At 47.4% G+C, this 21,586-nt stretch overlaps 1 protein-coding gene across 1 annotated transcript in view; it reads right to left on the reverse strand.

The window, feature by feature from the left end:
- Nucleotides 1–21,586, reverse strand: part of col5a3a (collagen, type V, alpha 3a) — an 86,753-nt gene that overhangs the window by 41,771 nt on the left and 23,396 nt on the right. Inside the window, exons 5-16 of the mRNA XM_046330591.1 lie at nucleotides 14,167–14,289; nucleotides 8,963–9,346; nucleotides 7,901–8,020; nucleotides 6,667–6,786; nucleotides 6,460–6,513; nucleotides 6,206–6,247; nucleotides 5,440–5,502; nucleotides 3,106–3,180; nucleotides 2,254–2,337; nucleotides 2,085–2,141; nucleotides 1,795–1,848; nucleotides 8–61 (exon numbers count right to left, since the gene is read on the reverse strand). Coding sequence (XP_046186547.1) covers nucleotides 8–61; nucleotides 1,795–1,848; nucleotides 2,085–2,141; nucleotides 2,254–2,337; nucleotides 3,106–3,180; nucleotides 5,440–5,502; nucleotides 6,206–6,247; nucleotides 6,460–6,513; nucleotides 6,667–6,786; nucleotides 7,901–8,020; nucleotides 8,963–9,346; nucleotides 14,167–14,289 — 1,230 coding nt within the window. The remainder of the gene's footprint in view (nucleotides 1–7; nucleotides 62–1,794; nucleotides 1,849–2,084; nucleotides 2,142–2,253; nucleotides 2,338–3,105; nucleotides 3,181–5,439; nucleotides 5,503–6,205; nucleotides 6,248–6,459; nucleotides 6,514–6,666; nucleotides 6,787–7,900; nucleotides 8,021–8,962; nucleotides 9,347–14,166; nucleotides 14,290–21,586) is intronic.

The raw sequence follows: 21,586 nt of genomic DNA on the forward strand, positions 1-21,586 counted from the left end.
GTCTCACCCTCTTTCCTAACTTCCCGTTGAGTCCTGCAGGACCTGGGGTACCATGGGGACCCTGAGAAAGAATAGACAGAGAGAGGGGGGGAGGAGGAGGAGAGAGAGAATATACATAGCGAGGGGAGGAGGATGAGAGAGAGAGAATAGACAGAGAGGGGGAAGGAGGAGGAGAAAGAGAAAGAGAATAGTCAGAGAAAGGGGGAGGAGGAGGAGAGAGAGAGAATAGTCAGAGAGAGGGGGAGGAGAGAGAGAATAGACAGAGAGAGAGGGGGAGGAGGAGGAGAGAGAGAATAGACATAGCGAGGGGAGGAGGAGGAGAGAGAGAGAATAGACAGAGAGAGGGGAGGAGGAGGAGAGAGAGAGAATAGACAGAGAAAGGGGGAGGAGGAGGAGAGAGAGAGAATAGACAGAGAGGGGAGGAGGAGGAGGAGAGAGAGAGAATAGACAGAGAAAGGGGGAGAAGGAGGAGAGAGAGAGAATAGACAGAGAGGGGGAAGGAGGAGGAGGAGAAAGAGAATAGACAGAGAGAGGGGAGGAGGATTAGAGACAGAGAATAGACAGAGAGAGGGGAGGAGGAGAGAGAGAGAATAGACAGAGAGAGGGGGAGGAGGAGGAGAGAGAGAGAATAGACAGAGAAAGGGGGGAGGAGGAGAGAGAGAATAGACAGAGAAAGGGGAGGAGGAGGAGAGAGAGAGAATAGACAGAGAGGGGGGAGAAGAGAGAATAGACATAGCGAGGGGAGGAGGAGGATGAGAGAGAGACAATAGACAGAGAGGGGGAAGGAGGAGGAGTAGAAAGAGAATAGACAGAGAGAGGGGAGTAGCAGAGAGAGAGAATAGACAGAGAGGGGGAAGGAGGAGGAGGAGAAAGAGAATAGACAGAGAGAGGGGGAGGAGGATGAGAGAGAGAATAGACAGAGGGAGAAGGAGGAGGAGGAGAAAGAGAATAGACAGAGAGAGGGGGAGGAGGATGAGAGATAGAGAATAGACAGAGAGAGGGGAGGAGGAGGAGAGAGAGAGAATAGACAGAGAGAGGGGAGGAGGAGAGAGAGAGAGAATAGACAGAGAAAGGGGGAGTAGGAGGAGAGAGAGAGAACAGACAGAGAGGGGGAGGAGGAGGAGGAGGAGGAGGAGGAGGAGGAGGAGGAGGAGGAGGAGGAGGAGGAGGAGGAGGAGGAGGAGGAGGAGGAGGAGGAGGAGGAGGAGGAGGAGGAGGAGGAGGAGGAGGAGGAGGAGGAGGAGGAGGAGGAGGAGAAGAGAGAATAGACATAGCGAGGGGAGGAGGAGGATGAGAGAGAGAGAATAGACAAAGGGGGAAGGAGGAGGAGAGAGAATAGACACAGAGAGGGGCGGAGGAGGATGAGAGAAAGAATAGACATAGCGAGGGGAGGAGGAGAGAGAGAATAGACAGAGAGAGGGAGGAGGGGGAGAGAGAGAGAGAATAGAGGAGGAGGAGAGAGAATAGACAGAGAGAGGGACGGAGAGAGAGAATAGACAAAGAAAGAGGGAGGAGAGAGAGAGAGAGAGAGAGAGAGAGAGAGAGAGAGAGAGAGAGAGAGAGAGAGAGAGAGAGAGAGAGAGAGAGAGAGAGAGAGAGAGAGAGAGAGAGAGAGAGAGAGAGAGAGAGAGAAAGATAGACCGAGAGAGGGGGAGAGAAGGAGGAGAGAGATGAAGAGGGAGAGGGGAGGACAGAGAGAGGGACAGAGAGAGAGTGAGACCAGCAGGATACATCAAAATCTAAATGGACCTTGACTGCTCTGTGGTAGCAAGTCAAAATAGAATATCCTCTTACCCTGGGGCCATGATCTCCAGCGTCACCTTTAAGTCCAGAGGGACCAGTAAGACCCTAAACACCGAGATGAAAGACAGTCAAACCAAACAAGGACATATAAAGAAAATCCTGTTAGGTCACAATAGTGATGATCAGACTGCTGAGTGTTTGTATGTGCATGGAGACAAAATGGGCTGTGGTCAATGTGGTTGTGGTGGACTGTGGATATGGGAGTATCTGCCAGGTGTAGATAGAGAATAAGGTAGAATTTAAGATTGTGGCCTTTGGTTTGAACTAGGTGGGTATCCTACCAGTGGGCCGGGTCGCCCTGTAAGACCCAGTGGACCTGGGGGTCCCTTCAACGACATCTGGAATAAACAAGGGTAAGAAGGACATGGTTAGATAAGTTAAGGCTCATTTGTAATGTAAAAGCAGTAATGATGTTCCAGGTTATAGTTGTAGTGGACAGGTGGACGTTACCTTGGTCTGCTGCAGGATGGCCTGAGCCTGGGCCTCCTGGGCCGACACCACAGGCCCCTTCTGAGAATCACCACCATGTTGGAACTACATGAGAAACGGGTAGAGTGATCAACCTAAATACACTCAGTATAAGTCTATGGGAATACACGATGGAGATTTAACCTGGCCTCATCAGCATTCAATCTCACAGCTCCACCTAGTGGCTCAGAGCTGTCACTGCCCTCCCTCAGGACAGCTTCACATGTGGGGAATCCCCAAACCACCCCCCACACCCCTACCAACTCCCTCGGAGGGCTCTCCCTGGGCGCACTCTTGACCTGAATGATGCAACTCATGTTTCACTTTGAGATAATAAAACAGCATGAAATTCAAATGAACAAATCCCTCCTGTCGTTTTACAAGATATAAACCTCAGTAAGAGTTCAATCAGATGCATGTGGCATATAATCGGGCACATCTCTTTCGTATGAGATTGCACATGCTACTAAAATATTTCAGTGCGTGTCAGGATAGTAAAGCCTGCAGCCCTGAAGCCTGCAGCCCTGAAGCCTGCAGCCCTGAAGCCTGCAGCCCTGAAGCCTGCAGCCCTGAAGCCTGCAGCCCTGAAGCCTGCAGCCCTGAAGCCTGCAGCCCTGCGATCTGAGGGTCTAATTAGCCCCTACACCTTCGATCATTTTCTCTCCCTCAGCTATTGGACACTTGTGCAAATGGGGGAGGTGCGCGTGAATGCTCAAATTGTGGGCAGAGGGGAAGGGAGTGATTTGGGATTCAGCCATAGTCAATGGGAACTGAACATGAGAGTGTGTTCAGCTGAAGGAAGTTTAAATAGTGAGAGTTTTATCTCATTCTTACTGGTAACATCAGCATTGTTCCTGGAGGACCAGGTACCCCATCAACCCCAGCTAAACCAGGACGTCCTGGAGGACCCTGAGAGAGACAGAGGGAGAGAGAGGGAGGAGGATACTAGTCATGACTGTATGAGGGTTTATACAGTGAACAACACAAGTATGTACAGTACAGGCCTGTAAACACAAGTATGTACAATACAGGCCTGTAAACACAAGTATGTACAATACAGGGCTGTAAACACACGTATGTACAATACAGGCCTGTAAAAACAAGTATGTACAGTACAGGCCTGTAAACACAAGTATGTACAATACAGGGCTGTAAACACAAGTATGTACAATACAGGGCTGTAAACACAAGTATGTACAATACAGGGCTGTAAACACAAGTATGTGCATTATAGGCCTATAAACACAAGTATGTGCATTATAGGCCTATAAACACAAGTATGTACATTATAGGCCTATAAACACAAGTATGTACAGTACAGGCCTGTAAACACAAGTATGTGCATTATAGGCCTATAAACACAAGTATGTACATTATAGGCCTATAAACACAAGTATGTACAGTACAGGCCTGTAAACACAAGTATGTACAATACAGGGCTGTAAACACAAGTATGTGCATTATAGGCCTATAAACACACGTATGTACAGTACAGGCCTGTAAACACAAGTATGTACAATACAGAGCGATAAACACAAGTATGTGCATTATAGGCCTATAAACACACGTATGTACAGTACAGGCCTGTAAACACAAGTATGTACAATACAGAGCGATAAACACAAGTATGTGCATTATAGGCCTATAAACACACGTATGTACAGTACAGGCCTGTAAACACAAGTATGTACAATACAGAGCGATAAACACAAGTATGTGCATTATAGGCCTATAAACACAAGTATGTACAGTACAGGCCTGTAAACACAAGTATGTACAATACAGGGCTGTAAACACAAGTATGTGCATTATAGGCCTATAAACACACGTATGTACAGTACAGGCCTGTAAACACAAGTATGTACAATACAGAGCGATAAACACAAGTATGTGCATTATAGGCCTGTAAACACACGTATGTACAGTACAGGCCTGTAAACACACGTATGTACAGTGGGAGTGTTCCAATGTGGATATAAGGCTAAACACATGAGAATGATCCCTAAAATCCAATCTCTGTTAAAACAACCTCTGCTTCAGTTCCAGAGGGAATGTCACTCACTCTTTGTTTCATATCAATTAGCTTGTCTCTAGAGAGGAGGGGAAACAGTTTATGATTGTCCGCTTGATGCCCCTATCAGAAGCCTAATGTACCCATAAGCACCTCATAAAGAATTAGAGCTAGTCCCAAACTGACAATCACCTAGACTCTCTGCAGCAGAGACAAAGGCTCAATAGGAACCTTTATTGCCGTATCTGTCACACTGAGAATACTGTTGTATACTGTAAGGCATAACAAACAATGAAGATGAAATACTGTAGACAGGCAGGATTATGGAACTGTTTATACATTTGCTTCTGATCTGCTTTGAAAGAAGAAAGAGTTTGTTTGATGATCTGATTTGATGTGTTTGATTTGAGGTGAAACCTAGAAGACCTCCACGTTTTTCAACTACAACAACATCATTAAAAATCCTTTAGATCACTAGAGACGACTGAGCATCTGTTGGTTTGTGTCTGTGGGAGCGAGGCGGTTTTCAGGGAGGGAACACAAACACACAAAGGCACGCACATACACACACACAGTCCAACAGAGAGAATTAGGTCGAACCCACACATGAGTCATCACCAGTCCTTTAGGCCCTTAAGCCCAGGAAGGTTACGGTCAAGACCACAGTGAGGTCACAGCATACCTGACCTGTTTGTGTAGGCTGTGGTCAATCTGTGGTTACGGTCAAACCCAGAGGACAGTCCCTGTGGTCCCTGACTATGGTCATACTGTCCCAGAGGACAGTCCCTGTGGACCCTGACTGTGGTCACCCTGTCCCAGAGGACAGTCCCTGTGGACCCTAACTGTGGACAGTCCCTGTGGACAGTCCCTGTGGACCCTGACTGGGGTCATACTGTCCCAGAGGACAGTCCCTGTGGTCCCTAACTGTGGTCACCCTGTCCCAGAGGACAGTCCCTGTGGACCCTAACTGTGGACAGTCCCTGTGGACAGTCCCTGTGGACCCTGACTGGGTCATACTGTCCCAGAGGACAGTCCCTGTGGTCCCTAACTGTGGTCATACTGTCCCAGAGGACAGTCCCTGTGGACCCTAAATGTGGTCATACTGTCCCAGAGGACAGTCCACTATGGGTCAATATTCCACGGGTGTGGATACTCACCAAATCACCTGGGTCTCCACTGGGTCCTCGGGGGCCCATTGGTCCTGGTCCACCTGGAATACCCTGGAGAGTAAACACACAGTCAATCAGCACTGGTCCATAGTATCAATATGGGCAATACAATGGAGTAATAGCTATCAATGTGGTTTCAATGTAGTTTCAATGTAATATCAATGTAGTATCAATGTAATATCAATGTAGTATCAATGTAGTTTCAATGTAGTTTCAATGTAGTTTCAATGTAGTATGCATGTAGTTTCAATGTAGTTTCAATGTAATATCAATGTAGTATCAATGTAATATCAATGTAGTATCAATGTAGTATCAATGTAGTTTCAATGTAGTATGCATGTAGTTTCAATGTAGTTTCAATGTAATATCAATGTAGTATCAATGTAGTATCAATGTAGTTTAAATGTAGTATCAATGTAGTATCAATGTAGTTTCAATGTAGTTTAAATGTAGTATGAATGTAGTTTCAATGTAGTTTCAATGTAATATCAATGTAGTATTAATGTAGTTTCAATGTAGTTTCAATGTAGTTTCAATGTAATATCAATGTACTATCAATGTAGTTTCAATGTAGTATCAATGTAGTAACACTGTGGGCAATACAACGGAGTAATAGTTATGAATGTAGTATCAATGTAGGATCAATGTAGGATCAATGTAGTTTCAATGTAGTATCAATGTAGTTTCAATGTAGTATCAATGTAGTATCAATGTAATATGATGTAGTGGTAATGACTTGGAGCAGGGGTTTTACCTCCTGTCCTGGGGGGCCGACTGCTCCCTCCACCAGTGTACCCTGCACAACATCACAGAGATATGCCAATGAGATATAAACACATTCAGTACATACCAGAGATATTTCAACATAAATACTCCATATAGTCTTTTTTGAGTCATAAAGATTACATGAACAAAACACCGACTTGAAAGAAATATCCTAAAATAAAAATCTTAGGGGCCTAAAATGGATTTCCATGAGCAATATTATGTCTGAATACTCAAGCTCACCGGTTCAACGATGGCAGGCTCTCCCTTCTCTCCTTTCAGTGCTCTGCCACTGGCCTGAGGCACAGACAGACACAGACGGACAGACACATGAACAGACGTGTGAGGTGATTGATGACCTACTGTGTGTACAGCAGTTGTAGGTCATGTACAGCAGTCTCAGCAGTCTCTGAGTGAATACAGTTGAACTGAATAATTGATGAGTCCTACCTCTCCATCCCAGGTATCATCCCCCTCTCGCTCTGCAAAGCCATATCCGTCCTCGTATGTCTCATACTCTTCATACTCCTGGTTCTCTGTCTCGTTACTTATGTCCTCATACTCTACAGCCTACGAGTCCACACAACATGCCAGTAAACCACATGGTGCCATTGACCACATGACATTGACCACATGACATTGACCACATAAAAAACTGAGCTGCTTACAGAACATGACAGTGCTGCTAAAACTGAGCTGCTTACAGAACATGACGGTGCTGCTAAAACTGAGCTGCTTACAGAACATGACGGTGCTGCTAAAACTGAGCTGCTTACAGAACATGACGGTGCTGCTAAAACTGAGCTGCTTACAGAACATGACGGTGGTTCTAAAACTGAGCTGCTTACAGAACATGACGGTGGTGCTAAAACTGAGCTGCTTACAGAACATGACGGTGGTGCTAAAACTAAGCTGCTTACAGAACATGACAGTGCTGCTAAAACTAAGCTGCTTACAGAACATGACGGTGGTGCTAAAACTGAGCTGCTTACAGAACATGACAGTGCTGCTAAAACTAAGCTGCTTACAGAACATGACGGTGGTGCTAAAACTGAGCTGCTTACAGAACATGACGGTGCTGCTAAAACTGAGCTGCTTACAGAACATGACAGTGCTGCTAAAACTAAGCTGCTTACAGAACATGACAGCTAAAACTGCTGCTTACAGAACATGACGGTGGTGCTAAAACTGAGCTGCTTACAGAACATGACGGTGGTGCTAAAACTGAGCTGCTTACAGAACACGGTGGTGCTAAAACTGAGCTGCTTACAGAACATGACGGTGCTGCTAAAACTGAGCTGCTTACAGAACATGACGGTGGTGCTAAAACTGAGCTGCTTACAGAACATGACGGTGGTGCTAAAACTGAGCTGCTTACAGAACATGACGGTGGTGCTAAAACTGAGCTGCTTACAGAACATGACGGTGGTGCTAAAACTGAGCTGCTTACAGAACTTACAGAACATGACGGTGGTGCTACAGAAAACTGAGCTGCTTACAGAACATGACAGTGGTGCTAAAACTGAGCTGCTTACAGAACATGACGGTGGTGCTAAAACTGAGCTGCTTACAGGACATGACGGTGCTGCTAAAACTGAGCTGCTTACAGAACATGACGGTGCTGCTAAAACTGAGCTTCACCATATGAACATATACAGTACATCAAAATCTCAATTCAACTGACCTCGTCCTCGCTGATATTGGGACCCACTGTTACCATGGAGACGACGAGGTCATCGTACAGGTCGCCGTAGAAGTTGTCGTCAAACTCCTCCATCTGGGGCTTTTTGTCCAGCCTCTCCTCCTGCACAACGCCAGAGCGTTTAAGGTCAGAACCATGGTAACAGAAACCACGGAGACACTGGGAAACATTATGGTCTGTCTGTCTGTCTGTCTGCCCAGTCCACTGAGTTTGCCCAGGGCTTCCATTTCACACAGCCTATCACAGCGTACAGTTTGCTAAGCTAGTTAGCAGCACAGGTGTTGGTTATGGGAATAGGCAGGTCATACATGTAGCAAGCCTCAGTGTGTGTTATTAAATCATTCTATGGTGATGGAATATTTCACAACCAGGTAGTGATGGCAGCATAACATGGACTGTGACAGCCATTACAGCCAGAGTAAGAAAATGAGCTAATTCAGCAAATTAGCAAAAGTAGCAAACGATAAGCTTTCGTTCAATCATGGAGACTTTTTTTTTTACCAACATATTTGCTGACAAAACAACTTTTGAAAGACTGAATGCAACACAGGAGGCATACCGTTTTGGATACATGTATAGCTTAGGTCAAGGAGACGTCACAGAAAACTACAACACACAACACCTCATACATACCACTTACTCAGATATGTATGTTCAACTACAGGTACTACTAACGACAGAACTAGTGTTATCCACACAACTAGATTCCTATTAATGTCTTGCAACCCATAAACAACTACTGCGACAATTGAGTCACAGTTGTCTATGTGTCATAACACAGTGTAGAACACAGTCTAAATTCTAGATTGTCTGCATATTCTACTTAATCTAGATCTAGAGGGATGCAGGGATTCTCCATGTTCCATTGTGAGTCCTGGAAGAGGAGGAGGTGATTAGGGTAGTGCTGGTTAGGTTAGAGGTCATAGTGAGGAGAGGAGCAGGTTGACAGAGGGTGTAGATGAGGCATTCTGGGAGAGTGGGTCAGTGCTCTGTTAGGGATGGGATGGAGGGGTAGGGGAGCTGCATTGTAACTTTTCAGTCTACCTCCTCAGTGACCTTTGACTCAGGCAGTGCACTGGGCACCACGGAGGGGTCCTCAATGTCAGAGTCAGGCCTGTGTGTGGGCCTCTCTGGGATAATGGTGGTCTGGTCAGGGGCTTCAGATGGGGTGACAGCTTCAGGAGTGAACAGTTCCATCGTAGATGGCTTTTCAGTGGGATAGTAGGTTTCTTGGGATTGGTTTTCAGGCAAAACAGTGGACACCTGGATGAAACCCTCCTCCTCTGGGCCCGCCTCTCCTTCTTTTCTCTTCTTGCCCCTCCCCTTCTTGTCACGCTTCTTTTTGTCCTTTTTGCCTTTCCTGTCTTTTTTGGAGCGTCTCATTGGCTCGTTGCTTTGTATCATGGGATCAGGTTTAAGTTGAGAGGTCTTTTATGAAGGGGGGGGGAAGGGAGGAGGTGGGGCAGGAACAAGAGAAACAACAACATGGTGAAATACCTAAAACATAACATGCCAAGAGAAGAGAGACACTATGCACACATCCAGTAGGGCCAGGCATAGATCAAGACCCCTGTTTATTTATCATTGTTTACCACTGGTCTGTCAACAGAGAGGACATACTTTCTCATGAGGTCAGGGGTCAGTGTGTTTATGACCCTGTTGGGCTGTTAAAATATGTAAACATACATGTCATTCATGTCTTTTTTGAACTCTTATCCATATCTGTCACTATTACTAAAGGCCTTTGTACGAGAACGTTGTTGACGATCTGCTCTGGTAAATACGTTGATGAGGAGATTGTGATGGTTTGTAAACAGGGTCAGTGTGAGGAGGATATAAAGTGAGTAGAGTGAGTGATGCTGACAAGGTCTTGGACACAGAGCAGGTTTCTCAGCTGTAGATCTAGAATAGCCAACACGCTCTACGTCTGATTGACACTGATGGACAGTCCCAGGAGCAGCGCCAGGAATTGGACACACCCAGACACACAGCCAGGCGTAGGAGGCTACACATAGAACACTGTTCTCACAGACCCTGACAGGATCTCCCTGCGGGCCGCATGAATCAATATTTCTTACTTTTCCTCTCTCCCTCCCTCCAAAACACTTTTCTCAAACATAAAGACACACACATACATCATAATGTAACTCATCTCTCCCAAGTGTATCCCATTGCCCAAGCAGGCCCGGTGAAGAGGGGAAGAGCCAAAGTGGTGATATCCTGTGATATTTACGGGGCCCCTGGCTGTGTGTGTTCAAGCAGAAGCAGCTCAACACTGCCATGGTAGAGATCCACCACTCTGCTGCTGGCTCACTATCAAAGACAGAGTGAGGAGCTCCTTCTGATGCTGGCTGACTGATGTCTCATTCTTCTGTGGCCTGGCCTCCCTGTGTTTGAGTGGTGTGTTCAGGGCCCTTAGGCCGAGAAGACTGGGTAGTGATAAATCATGTGATACAGTAAATGGCCAAGGCTGGGATTGGCTGGGCTACAGAGGGCAGGGCAGGTCTCTGGCAGACCTTATTGGTATGCATGCTGCTTGTTCATCGTTTTATCTGTTGGCTGAGAAACAAGTGGCTGAGGAAGCAGCTGTAGCAGCCAGCACTGTGCTGTGTAGTCAGGACCTGCACAAAGCCTCAACATGAAACTGTATCTCTGAAATTTTGAGCCCTGACTGAGTCAGCATAGAGAGAACTCAAACTGGAAATATCGCTATGTGAGTTCAACTCTAAAGCAGTCCAGACAAATACACTCTCTGTTCCATAATCAAATTATGATCAAGGACCATCTGAGTTTTATTGAAGGTGTAGAATGCAATCCATGTCTTTGTGTTCATTTGCAGTTTTACTGAGGTTGTAAGGTTGTGTGTGTCATGTTAGCATCTACAGTGTCCCTGTTCACCAATTACAGATGGAATTACAACCTGGTTTCTAGCAGCCAGAAACCCACATCATCAACTACTGTAGAACAGATTATTTCATTGCATACATATATGAAAGAGAGAGAGAGAGAGAGAGAGAGAGAGAGAGAGAGAGAGAGAGAGAGAGAGAGGAGAGAGAAAAGAGAGAGAGAAAGGAGTGTCACGCCTTGGTCATTGTATTTTGTGTTTTCGTTATATATTTGGTCAGGCCAGGGTGTGACATGGGGTTTTGTTGTTGTATTTCGTATTGGGGTTTTTGTATTATTGGGACTGTGAATGATTAGGGGTGTGTCTAGTTAGGCTTGGCTGCCTGAGGCGATACTCAATCAGAGTCAGGTGACTCCCGTTGTCGCGGATTGGGAACTGTATTTAGGTAGCCTGAGTTTCACTTTGTATTTTGTGGGTGATTGTTCCTGTCTCTGTGTTGTGGTCACCAGATAGGCTGTAATAGTTTCACGTTCCGTTTTGTTGTTTTTTGTATTTAGTATCAGTTATTTCATGTACCGCGTTTCTTTCATTAAAGTCATGAGTAACCAACACGCTGCATTTCGGTCCGACTCTCTTTCTTCAACAGACAACGGACCGAGCAGTGTGTAAACTGGCAGGAGCGAAAGGAGGACGCTATGGACGGTAGAGGCATGGAGTATACGACGTGGGAAGAAATCGACAGGTGGGCGGCCGACCCAGAGAGAGTGCAGGCGCCCGCCTGGGATTTGCTGCAGCAATGCGAAGAGGGCTATAGGCAAATGGAGTCAATAAAAAAGAGAAGGCGGCGCAGAGAGAGAGTGGCTGAGTCAGGGTTCAGACCTGAGCCAACTCTCCCTGTTCATCGTGAAGAGCAGTTGCAGTGGGAGAGGCTGCACCACTTGGAGAATTGTACATGGGAGGAGGAATTAGATGGGAAAGGACCCTGGGCTCAGCCTGGAGAATATCGCCGTCCCAAGGAAGAAATAGAAGCGGCTAAAGCGGAGAGGCGCTGGTATGTGGAGGCAGCACGGCGACGCGGTTGGAAGCCTGAAAAGCAGCCCCAAAAAATTATTGGGGGGGGCTAGAAGGGAGTATGGTTATGCCAGGTAGGAGACCTGCGCAAACTCCCTGTGCTCGCCGTTGGGCTAGAGAGACCGGGCAGGCACCGTGTTATGCTATGGAGCGCACGGTGTTTTCAGTGCGGGAGCATAGCCCGGTGCAGTTCATACCAGCCCTTCCTATTGGCCGGGCTAGAGTGGGCATCGAGCCAGGTAAGCTTGGGCAGGCTCGGTGCTCAAGTGCTCCAGTGCGCCTGCACGGTCCGGTCTATCCAGAGCCACCTCCACACACCAGTCCTCCGGTAGCAGCTCCCCGCACCAGGCTTCCTGTGCATGTCCTCAATCCAGTACCACCAGTTCCAGCACCACGCACCAGGCCTTCAGTGTGCCTCGCCTGTTCAGCGCAGCCAGCGCTTTTCTCCTCTCATGCGCTGCCGGAGTCTCCCGCCTGTTTAGCGCAGCCAGAGCCTTTCTCCTCTCCTGCGCTGCCGGAGTCTCCCGTCTGCCCAGCGCCGCCAGTGCCGCCAGTCTGCCCAGCGCCGCCAGTGCTCCCAGTCTGCCCAGCGCCGCCAGTCTGCCCAGCGCCGCCAGTGCTCCCAGTCTGCCCAGCGCCGCCAGTCTGCCCAGCGCCGCCAGTGCTCCCAGTCTGCCCAGCGCCGCCAGTGCCGCCAGTCAGCCCAGAGCTGTCCGTCTGCATGAAGCAGCCAGAGCTGTCAGTCTGCATGAAGCAGCCAGAGCTGCCAGTCTGCAAGGAGCTGCCAGTCTGCAAGGTGCTGCCAGCCTGCATGGAGCAGTTAGAGCTGTCAGCCTGCATGGAGCAGTCAGAGCTGTCAGTCTGCATGAAGCAGCCAGAGCTGTCAGTCTGCATGAAGCAGCCAGAGCTATCAGTCTGTAAGAAGCAGCCAGAGCTGTCAGTCTGCATAGAGCAGCTAGATCCGCCAGTCAGCCATGATCTTCTAGATCTGCCAGACAACCAGTCTCTTCCAGATCTGCAAGACAACCAGTCTCTTCCAGATCTGCCAGACAACCAGTCTCTTCCAGATCTGCCAGACAACCAGTCTCTTCCAGATCTGCCAGACAACCAGTCTCTTCCAGATTTGCCAGTCAACCAGTCTCTTCCAGATCTGCCAGTCAACCAGAATCTTCCAGATCTGCTTGTCAACCTGAATCTTCCAGTTCCGCCAGCCAGCCAGGATTTACCGGAGCCTACTACCTGCCTGAGCTTCATCTCAGTACTGGGCTTCCTCTCAGTACTGGGCTTCCTCTCAGTACTGGGCTTCCTCTCAGTACTGGGCTTCCCTTCAGTACCGGGCTGCCCCTCTGTCCCGAGCTGCCCCTCTGTCCCGAGCTGCCCCTCAGTCCCGAGCTGCCCCTCTGTCCCGAGCTGCCCCTCTGTCCCGAGCTGCCCCTCTGTCCCGAGCTGCCCCTCAGTCACGAGCTGCCCCTCAGTCCAGTGGGGATCTGGGTGAGGACTATTAGGCCATGGTCGGCAGAGAGGGTGGATTATCCCAGGACGCGAAGGGGAGGAACAAGGACATTAATGGAGTGGGGTCCACGTCCCGAGCCGGAACCGCCACCATGGACAGACGCCCACCCGGACCCTCCATATGTTTGAGGTGCGTCCGGGAGTCCGCACCTTAGGGGGGGGGGGGTTCTGTCACGCCTTGGTCATTGTATTTTGTGTTTTCGTTATATATTTGGTCAGGCCAGGGTGTGACATGGGGTTTTGTTGTTGTATTTCGTATTGGGGTTTTTGTATTATTGGGATTGTGAATGATTAGGGGTGTGTCTAGTTAGGCTTGGCTGCCTGAGGCGATTCTCAATCAGAGTCAGGTGACTCTCGTTGTCTCGGATTGGGAACCGTATTTAGGTAGCCTGAGTTTCACTTTGTATTTAGTATCAGTTATTTCATGTACCGCGTTTCTTTCATTAAAGTCATGAGTAACCAACATGCTGCATTTTGGTCCGACTCTCTTTCTTCAACAGACGAACGTCGTTACAAGGAGAGAGAGAGAGAGAGAAAGAGAAAGAGAAAGAGAAAGAGAAAGAGAAAGAGAAAGAGAAAGAGAAAGAGAAAGAGAAAGAGAAAGAGAAAGAGAAAGGAGAGAGAGAGAGAGAGAAATACATCGAGAGAAAAGAGGACCGAAATAAAGAAAAACTGTTACAGTTTGAAGAGGATATTTTGGGTGGATGAATCCCTGATAATAAAACAAGACAGGTGAAGGGGGAGTTGAATAGTGTGTGTGTACTGTGTGAGTATGTGTGTATGTCAGAGGGTGTCTCCCCCTGGTGGCTGGAGAACTGACCTGCTCAGGGTTCTGGGCCTGCCTGTTGTAGGACAGGGGAGAGTCACAGTCAGGGATGTAGTGCAGGCAGTAGTCAGCCGCCGCCTGGGCGTCCTCCAGAATCAACAACTGCTGGATCTCTCCCTGGAAAACACACACACACACACACACACACACACACACACACACACACACACACACACACACACACACACACACACACACACACACACACACACACACACACACACACACACACACACATATTTATACACCAGAAAGGCAGGTAGACAAGCATACAGAAAAACATATAAGCATCATGTTAACCTCACAGACAAACATACAGGGACAGAAAGGATCAGCACATCACTCTGACAGTCTATGAGAAGCACTGCGACGGCCTCGGAGGACCAGGCTGAAAATGGCTGGGAAACAGAATGCTCTGTAGGATGTTGCCATACCGCTAAGAGAATGTGTTTAATAGAGCTAAAGCTGTTTCACATGTGAAACGGTGTATAAAATGTGTGTGTATAAAATGGCCAGTACTACTGTGACTGTTGCTCCCACAACCCCTCTGTTCCCAGGCTTCTAGCAGGGTGCTGAGTGTACACATAACAGTCAAATACTTCCGTCACACTCCCATTTCAAACACCCCTTCACATCCCCAGGCTGCCCCGGAGGGCCAGAGTGTGTGTACACATAAACACACAGACAGAACCCCCCCCCCCCCCCCCCCAGTCTCCCTCTGGTCCCACTGAGTCCACACACGATAGCACACCCAGCTAAATGGTCCCCAACTCATTACCAAGCACTTTTTATTAGTCCTTCACTCAGATCTCACCGAGCACAGATCTCAGGCCAGTATTTAGCCAACATAAACTACTAGGTTACACAACAGTTAATGCTCCAGAGATGAAAAACCCAATTAACATCAAATTCTACCACACCTTTTCAGAGAGTGTGAAAGAGAGAGAGAGAGAGGGAAGAGAGAGAGAGAGAGAGAGAGAGAGAGAGAGAGAGAGAGAGAGAGAGAGAGAGAGAGAGAGAGAGAGAGAGAGAGAGAGAGAGAGAGAGAGAGAGAGAGTGAGAGAGAGAGAGAGAGAGAGAGAGAGAGAGAGAGAGAGAGAGAGAGAGAGAGAGAGAGAGAGAGAGAGGGGGGGGAGAATAGAGAGGGGGGGAGAATAGAGAGAGAGAGGGAGATTCTCAGCCAAAGATCAAAGGCCCTGTTCCACCTTTGGTACTGTACCCCCCCTGCTCCGCCTAGCTGGCGCCGGCCGGCTGGTCAGCTTCGTAACTACTTTGTCCCTGCACAGCAGATGTACAGCATTACAGTACAGAGCCAGAGCCAGAGCCACAGAGCACATCTTTAGACATGGAGTCATCCTTATCCACCTATCAGCACATTACAGTGGCTGCAAATATCTCAGGAGAATACGTGTGTAGATGACTTAGACCACAGTCTGGGAGAGAGACTGCAGGTAGCCTAGTGGTTAGAGCATTGGGCCGGTAACTGAAAGGTTGCTGTATCAAATCCCAGAGCTGACAAGGTAAAAACAAGGCAGCTAACCCACTGTTCCCCAGGAGGCTCTCATTGTAAATAAGAATTAGTTCTTAACTGACTTACCTAGTTAAATAAAAAATACAGTTCCTGCTCTGAAGTGCTGATGATAAAAACCAACAAACAGCATCAGGTCACAGTCACACAGTGCTGTCTAGTTCCCATAGCGACACACAGGCTCAGCTCCACTGAAGAAAGAAGAATCTCCAACAGGCTAGTACTATTGGATGCTCTGTATACAATGTAATGGATCTTTGATACCAACGTTTCAGCCAATAGAGCTGCTCCATTGACTAACATAGGATTGGAAGTGGGGGCTTGCTTTATGGTGCCCAGGCCTGCACTGTGGTGCTAGTTAGCTGGTATTTATTCAGAGGGGTTAGGTTAAATGCTGAATAGTTGAATAGATTCCGTTGTGGTATTCTCTTTTCCCTTTTCCCTTTCATAGCAGCCAATTAAGGCCTTATTATATAGACCTTGTTAAAGCCACAGCGAACAGGCTTCACCTCTTCTCCACTAATGAGCTCTCACTCCATAAACACTGTCTAGAACTGGCCTGAACTAGGAGTCATCAAACACTCCTTTGTAGCATTGTTATACAGTCTGTATCTCTCTGGGCTAATAGGACCAACAGGTTTATACACAACAACAACAATGAATAGAGCTGCAAGCAGCAATTCCGGGGTTCAAGCTGTGGGCCCACTGTGCCACCATCGAGACAAATTGGACACATTGCCCAAGGATGAACTGTACTCTGTACTCCTTACCACTCTTTGCAGGTATGTGAGTGAAAAATCAATCAGATCATGCTATATGAGTTTACTGTATTTTGAACTATTTTTTATGATATTGACCACTATAAGTGGCTTCTTCCATTTTACAGGACTCTAGCTCAAACAATAGGGCTGCTATGAGCCAATGAGCTTGCATTAATGTTTTTCTTGTCCAACAGTGCCACAGTGTGGCCAAAATTAACCATCTTTTATACGCTAGCTAGACTAATATCCCTGAGCATGTGTGCCAAATTTCACCACTCTGAGTCAAACAGATCGAGAAATAGAAATATGTGCCCATTATAGCGGCAGGGTGGCCTAGTGGTTAGAGCGTTGGATTAGTAACCGGAAGGTTGCAAGTTCAAACCCCCGAGCTGACATGGTACAAATCTGTTGTTCTGCCCCTGATCAGGCAGTAAACCCACTGTTCCTAGGCCGTCATTGAAAATAATAATTTGTTCTTAACTGACTTGCCTAGTGAACTAAAGGTAAAATAAAAATAGCGCCACCATGCGGTCAATCTAAATGTGCTTGTATATGTTGAGTCTAAACCATATTTGGAACCTATGTACCAAGTTGTATAACAATACGGATGTATATGTATTTACGTGCCAGATCAGGTCCATGTGAATGTTTATTGGTCAGCAGTTGCCATGATGTTTGACATACTAGACTGAAAAATTGTGCATTGAGAGAGCTTGTTCCATAGATGCCATATATACATTTTTGTGCAGATTAGTCATTCAGTACCAGAGGAGTAGTGTTTTAAGTGTTTTCACATCCTTCTAAATGTGGGGAAAGGCATCATGGCGGACCTTATAGGTCCATGAGGAAAATGTGTTCCTTTGTGAGGAGTGGGACCTATGCACCAAATTTCATGACTCTCCGTCACAACTGTTGAGTAGCATGATTTAGCATTTTCAATCGCTTGTTATAGTGCCACAATGTGGCCAATTGGCATGGGATTGCAAGAGAGGGTTGTGACCCACGGGCCGTTACCATCATGCCAAGTTGTGTCCTCCTAGATAGACTTACCATCTCACAGGAATTTGCACGTTATTTTTCTTGGGGGAAGAATACGGTATGATAATAACGAACCAGAAGAAATACAATAGGGTATTAACAGCTTCGCCGCTTGAACCCCTAACAACAACAACAACAACACACACTGCACTGAATATGACTACACCTCACCTCACTACAGTAAACAAGAAGAAATACTTAGCTTCTTACTAGCCTGCAGGGCAACCGATGTCAAAACATCTGAATACAATCCTTAGAAAGGAGGAAATGCATCTACAACAGGCAGACCTTGACTAACTAAGGCAGCCTTTCCAATCTCTCCAGCTATCCATGAGATTCCTCGATCAATATCAAAACTGCTCTTTAAGACATGCTTGATAGCAACCCAACATCTAGCCAAAACAACACCAAAACTCTGCATGTTTTCTAAGGAGGCCTGATTACTCACTGCAATAATACAATGACTAATACAGACAGACAAGACAGACAGACAGACAGACACGGTCAGATGTTGTTCACACATAAACACTGGGCTGGATCATATCTAACTGTGAGACGAGGCAAAAGAAAACACACAAACTGCCCACATAGAGCCCAGACAATACATTCAGACTTGTGGACAGTTAAATTATTGTTTTAGTATGTGTACGTGCGTGTGTACGTGCGTGTGTGTGCGTGTGTGTGTGTGTGTGTGTGTGTGTGTGTGTGTGTGTGTGTGTGTGTGTGTGTGTGTGTGTGTGTGTGTGTGTGTGTGTGTGTGTGTGTGTGTGTGTGTGTGTGTGTGTGTGTGTGTGTGTGTGTGTGTGTGTGTACAGTATGTACGTGCACATTCTTGTGTCCGTGGCTCTGCACGTGTGTAAACAACACCAACAGTAATTTGAAGGCAATCTGGAAGCAATAGAGGCATTAGGGGCTGACCACCGTCCCCAAGCTCCCACACTATGTTCTCCCACGCTGGGGGAACTGGGCCGGAACACTGGCCCCCTGGATCTCTCCTGGGTCCTGGGAACAGAACGGGCCTGCGAACAAGGCCAACCTCTAATCTCTCCCCCAGTACCAGCCTCATCCAGGTCAACACAGCCCTGACCCACAGCCATTCAACATGGGACACATGAGCTGGCATCTCACTCACTTAGGCTATTCAGAGAGAGCAGAGCAGAGAGAATGCTAAAGAGTATGTTGATCATTGACGGGTATTAGTCATAAGGATGTCGAAGGGATGGTTTTTTTTTGCAGCCTGAGGAATGATTCATGGGATGTTTTGAAAGATGGGGTTGGGGTGACAATGGATCTTTACAGTTGTTTTATGCAAGGAATGTTCAGGGGAAGCATTGCTTAATTGCAGAAAGAAGACTGTTATATTTGGGAGACAGAGGGGTGTCTGTTAAAGTAAGAGAGAGAGGATGAACCTAATGGCATGGGAGGCCATTAAGTATTACTTATGGAGTAGGAGAAGCAGTTGAGGTAAAGTTAAGCCATCAGCGGGAGGGGAGGTTATTGTGTGGGGGGCGTGGCCAGAGGGAGAATGTAGAGTTATTGTCTACGTGAGAACATCAGGGGACACCTGGTTCTGAGAGGGTGGAAGACTGAAGAAGACTGAAGTTTGTGTACATTAACCCATTAGGGCCAGATAATATCCCTTCATCTGTACTTTTGCAATGTCTCAAGTAGGCAAAATCTGGGTTGGGATGGTACCCTGAGGGACCTGAGAGATGGGAGGGTGTGTGCTCTGTGACCCCCTCCTACTCTACCGTCTGTGTCTCAGGGTCTGCGGACATGAGCAGAGATAGGTCTGCTGCTCTACTCGGCTCTCTTTATGCTGGAGGCTACTGAATTAAGAGTGGAGCAGCATTGGAATTACAATGGACTAGATCTGCACACTATCCTGGGAGAGACATTGGGAATGACTTATAGAACAGGGTTAGGGAAATTAAAATAAAATAATATGAGCTTTACTTGGAATTCATTAATCTTTTTATTGTTTGATTTGAAAGCACATATGTACGGCACACACATCCAGACACACACACACACACACACACACAGAAACACACACACACATTATGTTATTCACATATTTAACTACACATCATAACTCACTGTTCAGTGTCCATTCCAATTTCAAGGATCCATAATGACATTGTTATTTCCCCAAACACTTTCACCAAGCTCAAACAACCCGAGCCGTTATTAAATAGGTGACCTTTGCCCTCCACAGCTACTCAGGGATAATGATGAGGACAGCAGCCCTGACGAGTGTCGCCGTAGGGATAAACACTGACAACTGGGAAATTCCTCTTCCCACAAGATCAATCCTCCCAATCAGCAGGCATGAACAACACTCACACATTCATTGACACATCTTCACACTCACGCACACTCTGAAACGTCAAAATATAAAGCTGTCTGTTCAAATGTCAACACCTCGAACACCACACACTCTCCAAAACATCCAAACTCACTCGTACAAATATAAATGTTGAGGGTCAATTCCAGGTATTTGATCACAGTAGAAAAGATGTGGCCAGATCAGAGCATGTCTGAACAGTACCTGCCCCTCCCTCCCCCCCCCGCCCACTCTCTTCCACAAACAACCTAGTCCTCCCCTACCTGCTGCTCCACTCTCAACCGTTCTCCACCCCTCCCATTCACACCCCATTAAGGCTTACAGCAACAATACATACTGCTCCAGCCTGCATGTTCAAAACTGAACACAATTAGTGAAGTATGTGATGGAATGTGCCATCTCTTTCATTTGCATGTGCCGGGACAGAAATGAGGTTATGAGAAGAGAGAGTCATCCAAGTTCAAACAAGGTTAATGGGATCGGGATCCCCTGCGGGTTCGTGTCAGAATATTCAGCTAATATATGACGCGAGTGAGTATCTCCACTGGTCTAACAGGCATATTTGATGAATTAAGCTCACATGGAAATAATGGTTATTTTAATCTTGTCCGTTGTGGCTTTAGAGGATCTCATTCACGCCTCAATAAAATCATTTCTTCAGGGCTACAAATATCATTTATAGTGTAGGCATATTGCATTAGGGTTTAAGTCAGAGTGCTAACAAAGTGTCGAAAGCGTTCCACAGGGATGCTGGCCCATGTTGACAACATTGTTTCCCACAGTTGTCTCAAGTTGGCTGGATGTCCATTGGATGACTGACCATTCTTGATACACACAGGAAACAGTTGAGAGTGTGGCACCAACTACCGCATCCCAAGTTCGAAAGCGTGCTTAAATATTTCATCTTGCCTATTCCCCCTCTGAATGGCACACATACACATAACCTGTCTCCTCCCCTTCATCTGCACTGATTGAAGTGCATTTAACAAGTGACATCAATAAGATATCATAGCTTCCACCTGGATTCAGCAGGTCTGTCTCTGTCATGGAAAGAGCAGGTGTTCCTAATGTTTTGTACACTCAGTGTAGATGATCCCAGTATTTGATACCACATCCAGACACGCTACCGGAGAGCTACTGCCGCGAACCCTCAACAAAAATGATATTCTACTCGGGTGACTTGACCCTGGAGCGTCTTGACCTACGAGATAAGAATAAGGGACAAACAGAAGTGGTATGACACCATTGCTGATGAAGACACGGCTCTAAGGTGGACTATCACTGGGGAAGACTACACCTCCCCACGTCATGGACCCTCACCCTGGACCTCACACGTCATGGACCCTCACCCTGGACCTCACACGTCATGGACCCTCACCCTGGACCTCACACGTCACGGACCCTCACCCTGGACCTCACACGTCACGGACCCTCACCCTGGACCTCACACGTCATGGACCCTCACCCTGGACCTCACACGTCATGGACCCTCACCCTGGACCTCGCGCGCCATGGACCCTCACCCTGGACCTCACGCGTCATGGACCCTCACCCTGGACCTCACACGTCACGGACCCTCACCCTGGACCTCACGCGTCATGGACCCTCACCCTGGACCTCACACGTCATGGACCCTCACCCTGGACCTCGCGCGCCATGGACCCTCACCCTGGACCTCACACGTCATGGACCCTCACCCTGGACCTCACACGTCATGGACCCTCACCCTGGACCTCACAC

Source organism: Oncorhynchus gorbuscha, linkage group LG26 (assembly GCF_021184085.1).
Source record: "Oncorhynchus gorbuscha isolate QuinsamMale2020 ecotype Even-year linkage group LG26, OgorEven_v1.0, whole genome shotgun sequence".
Lineage (NCBI taxonomy): Eukaryota > Metazoa > Chordata > Actinopteri > Salmoniformes > Salmonidae > Oncorhynchus > Oncorhynchus gorbuscha.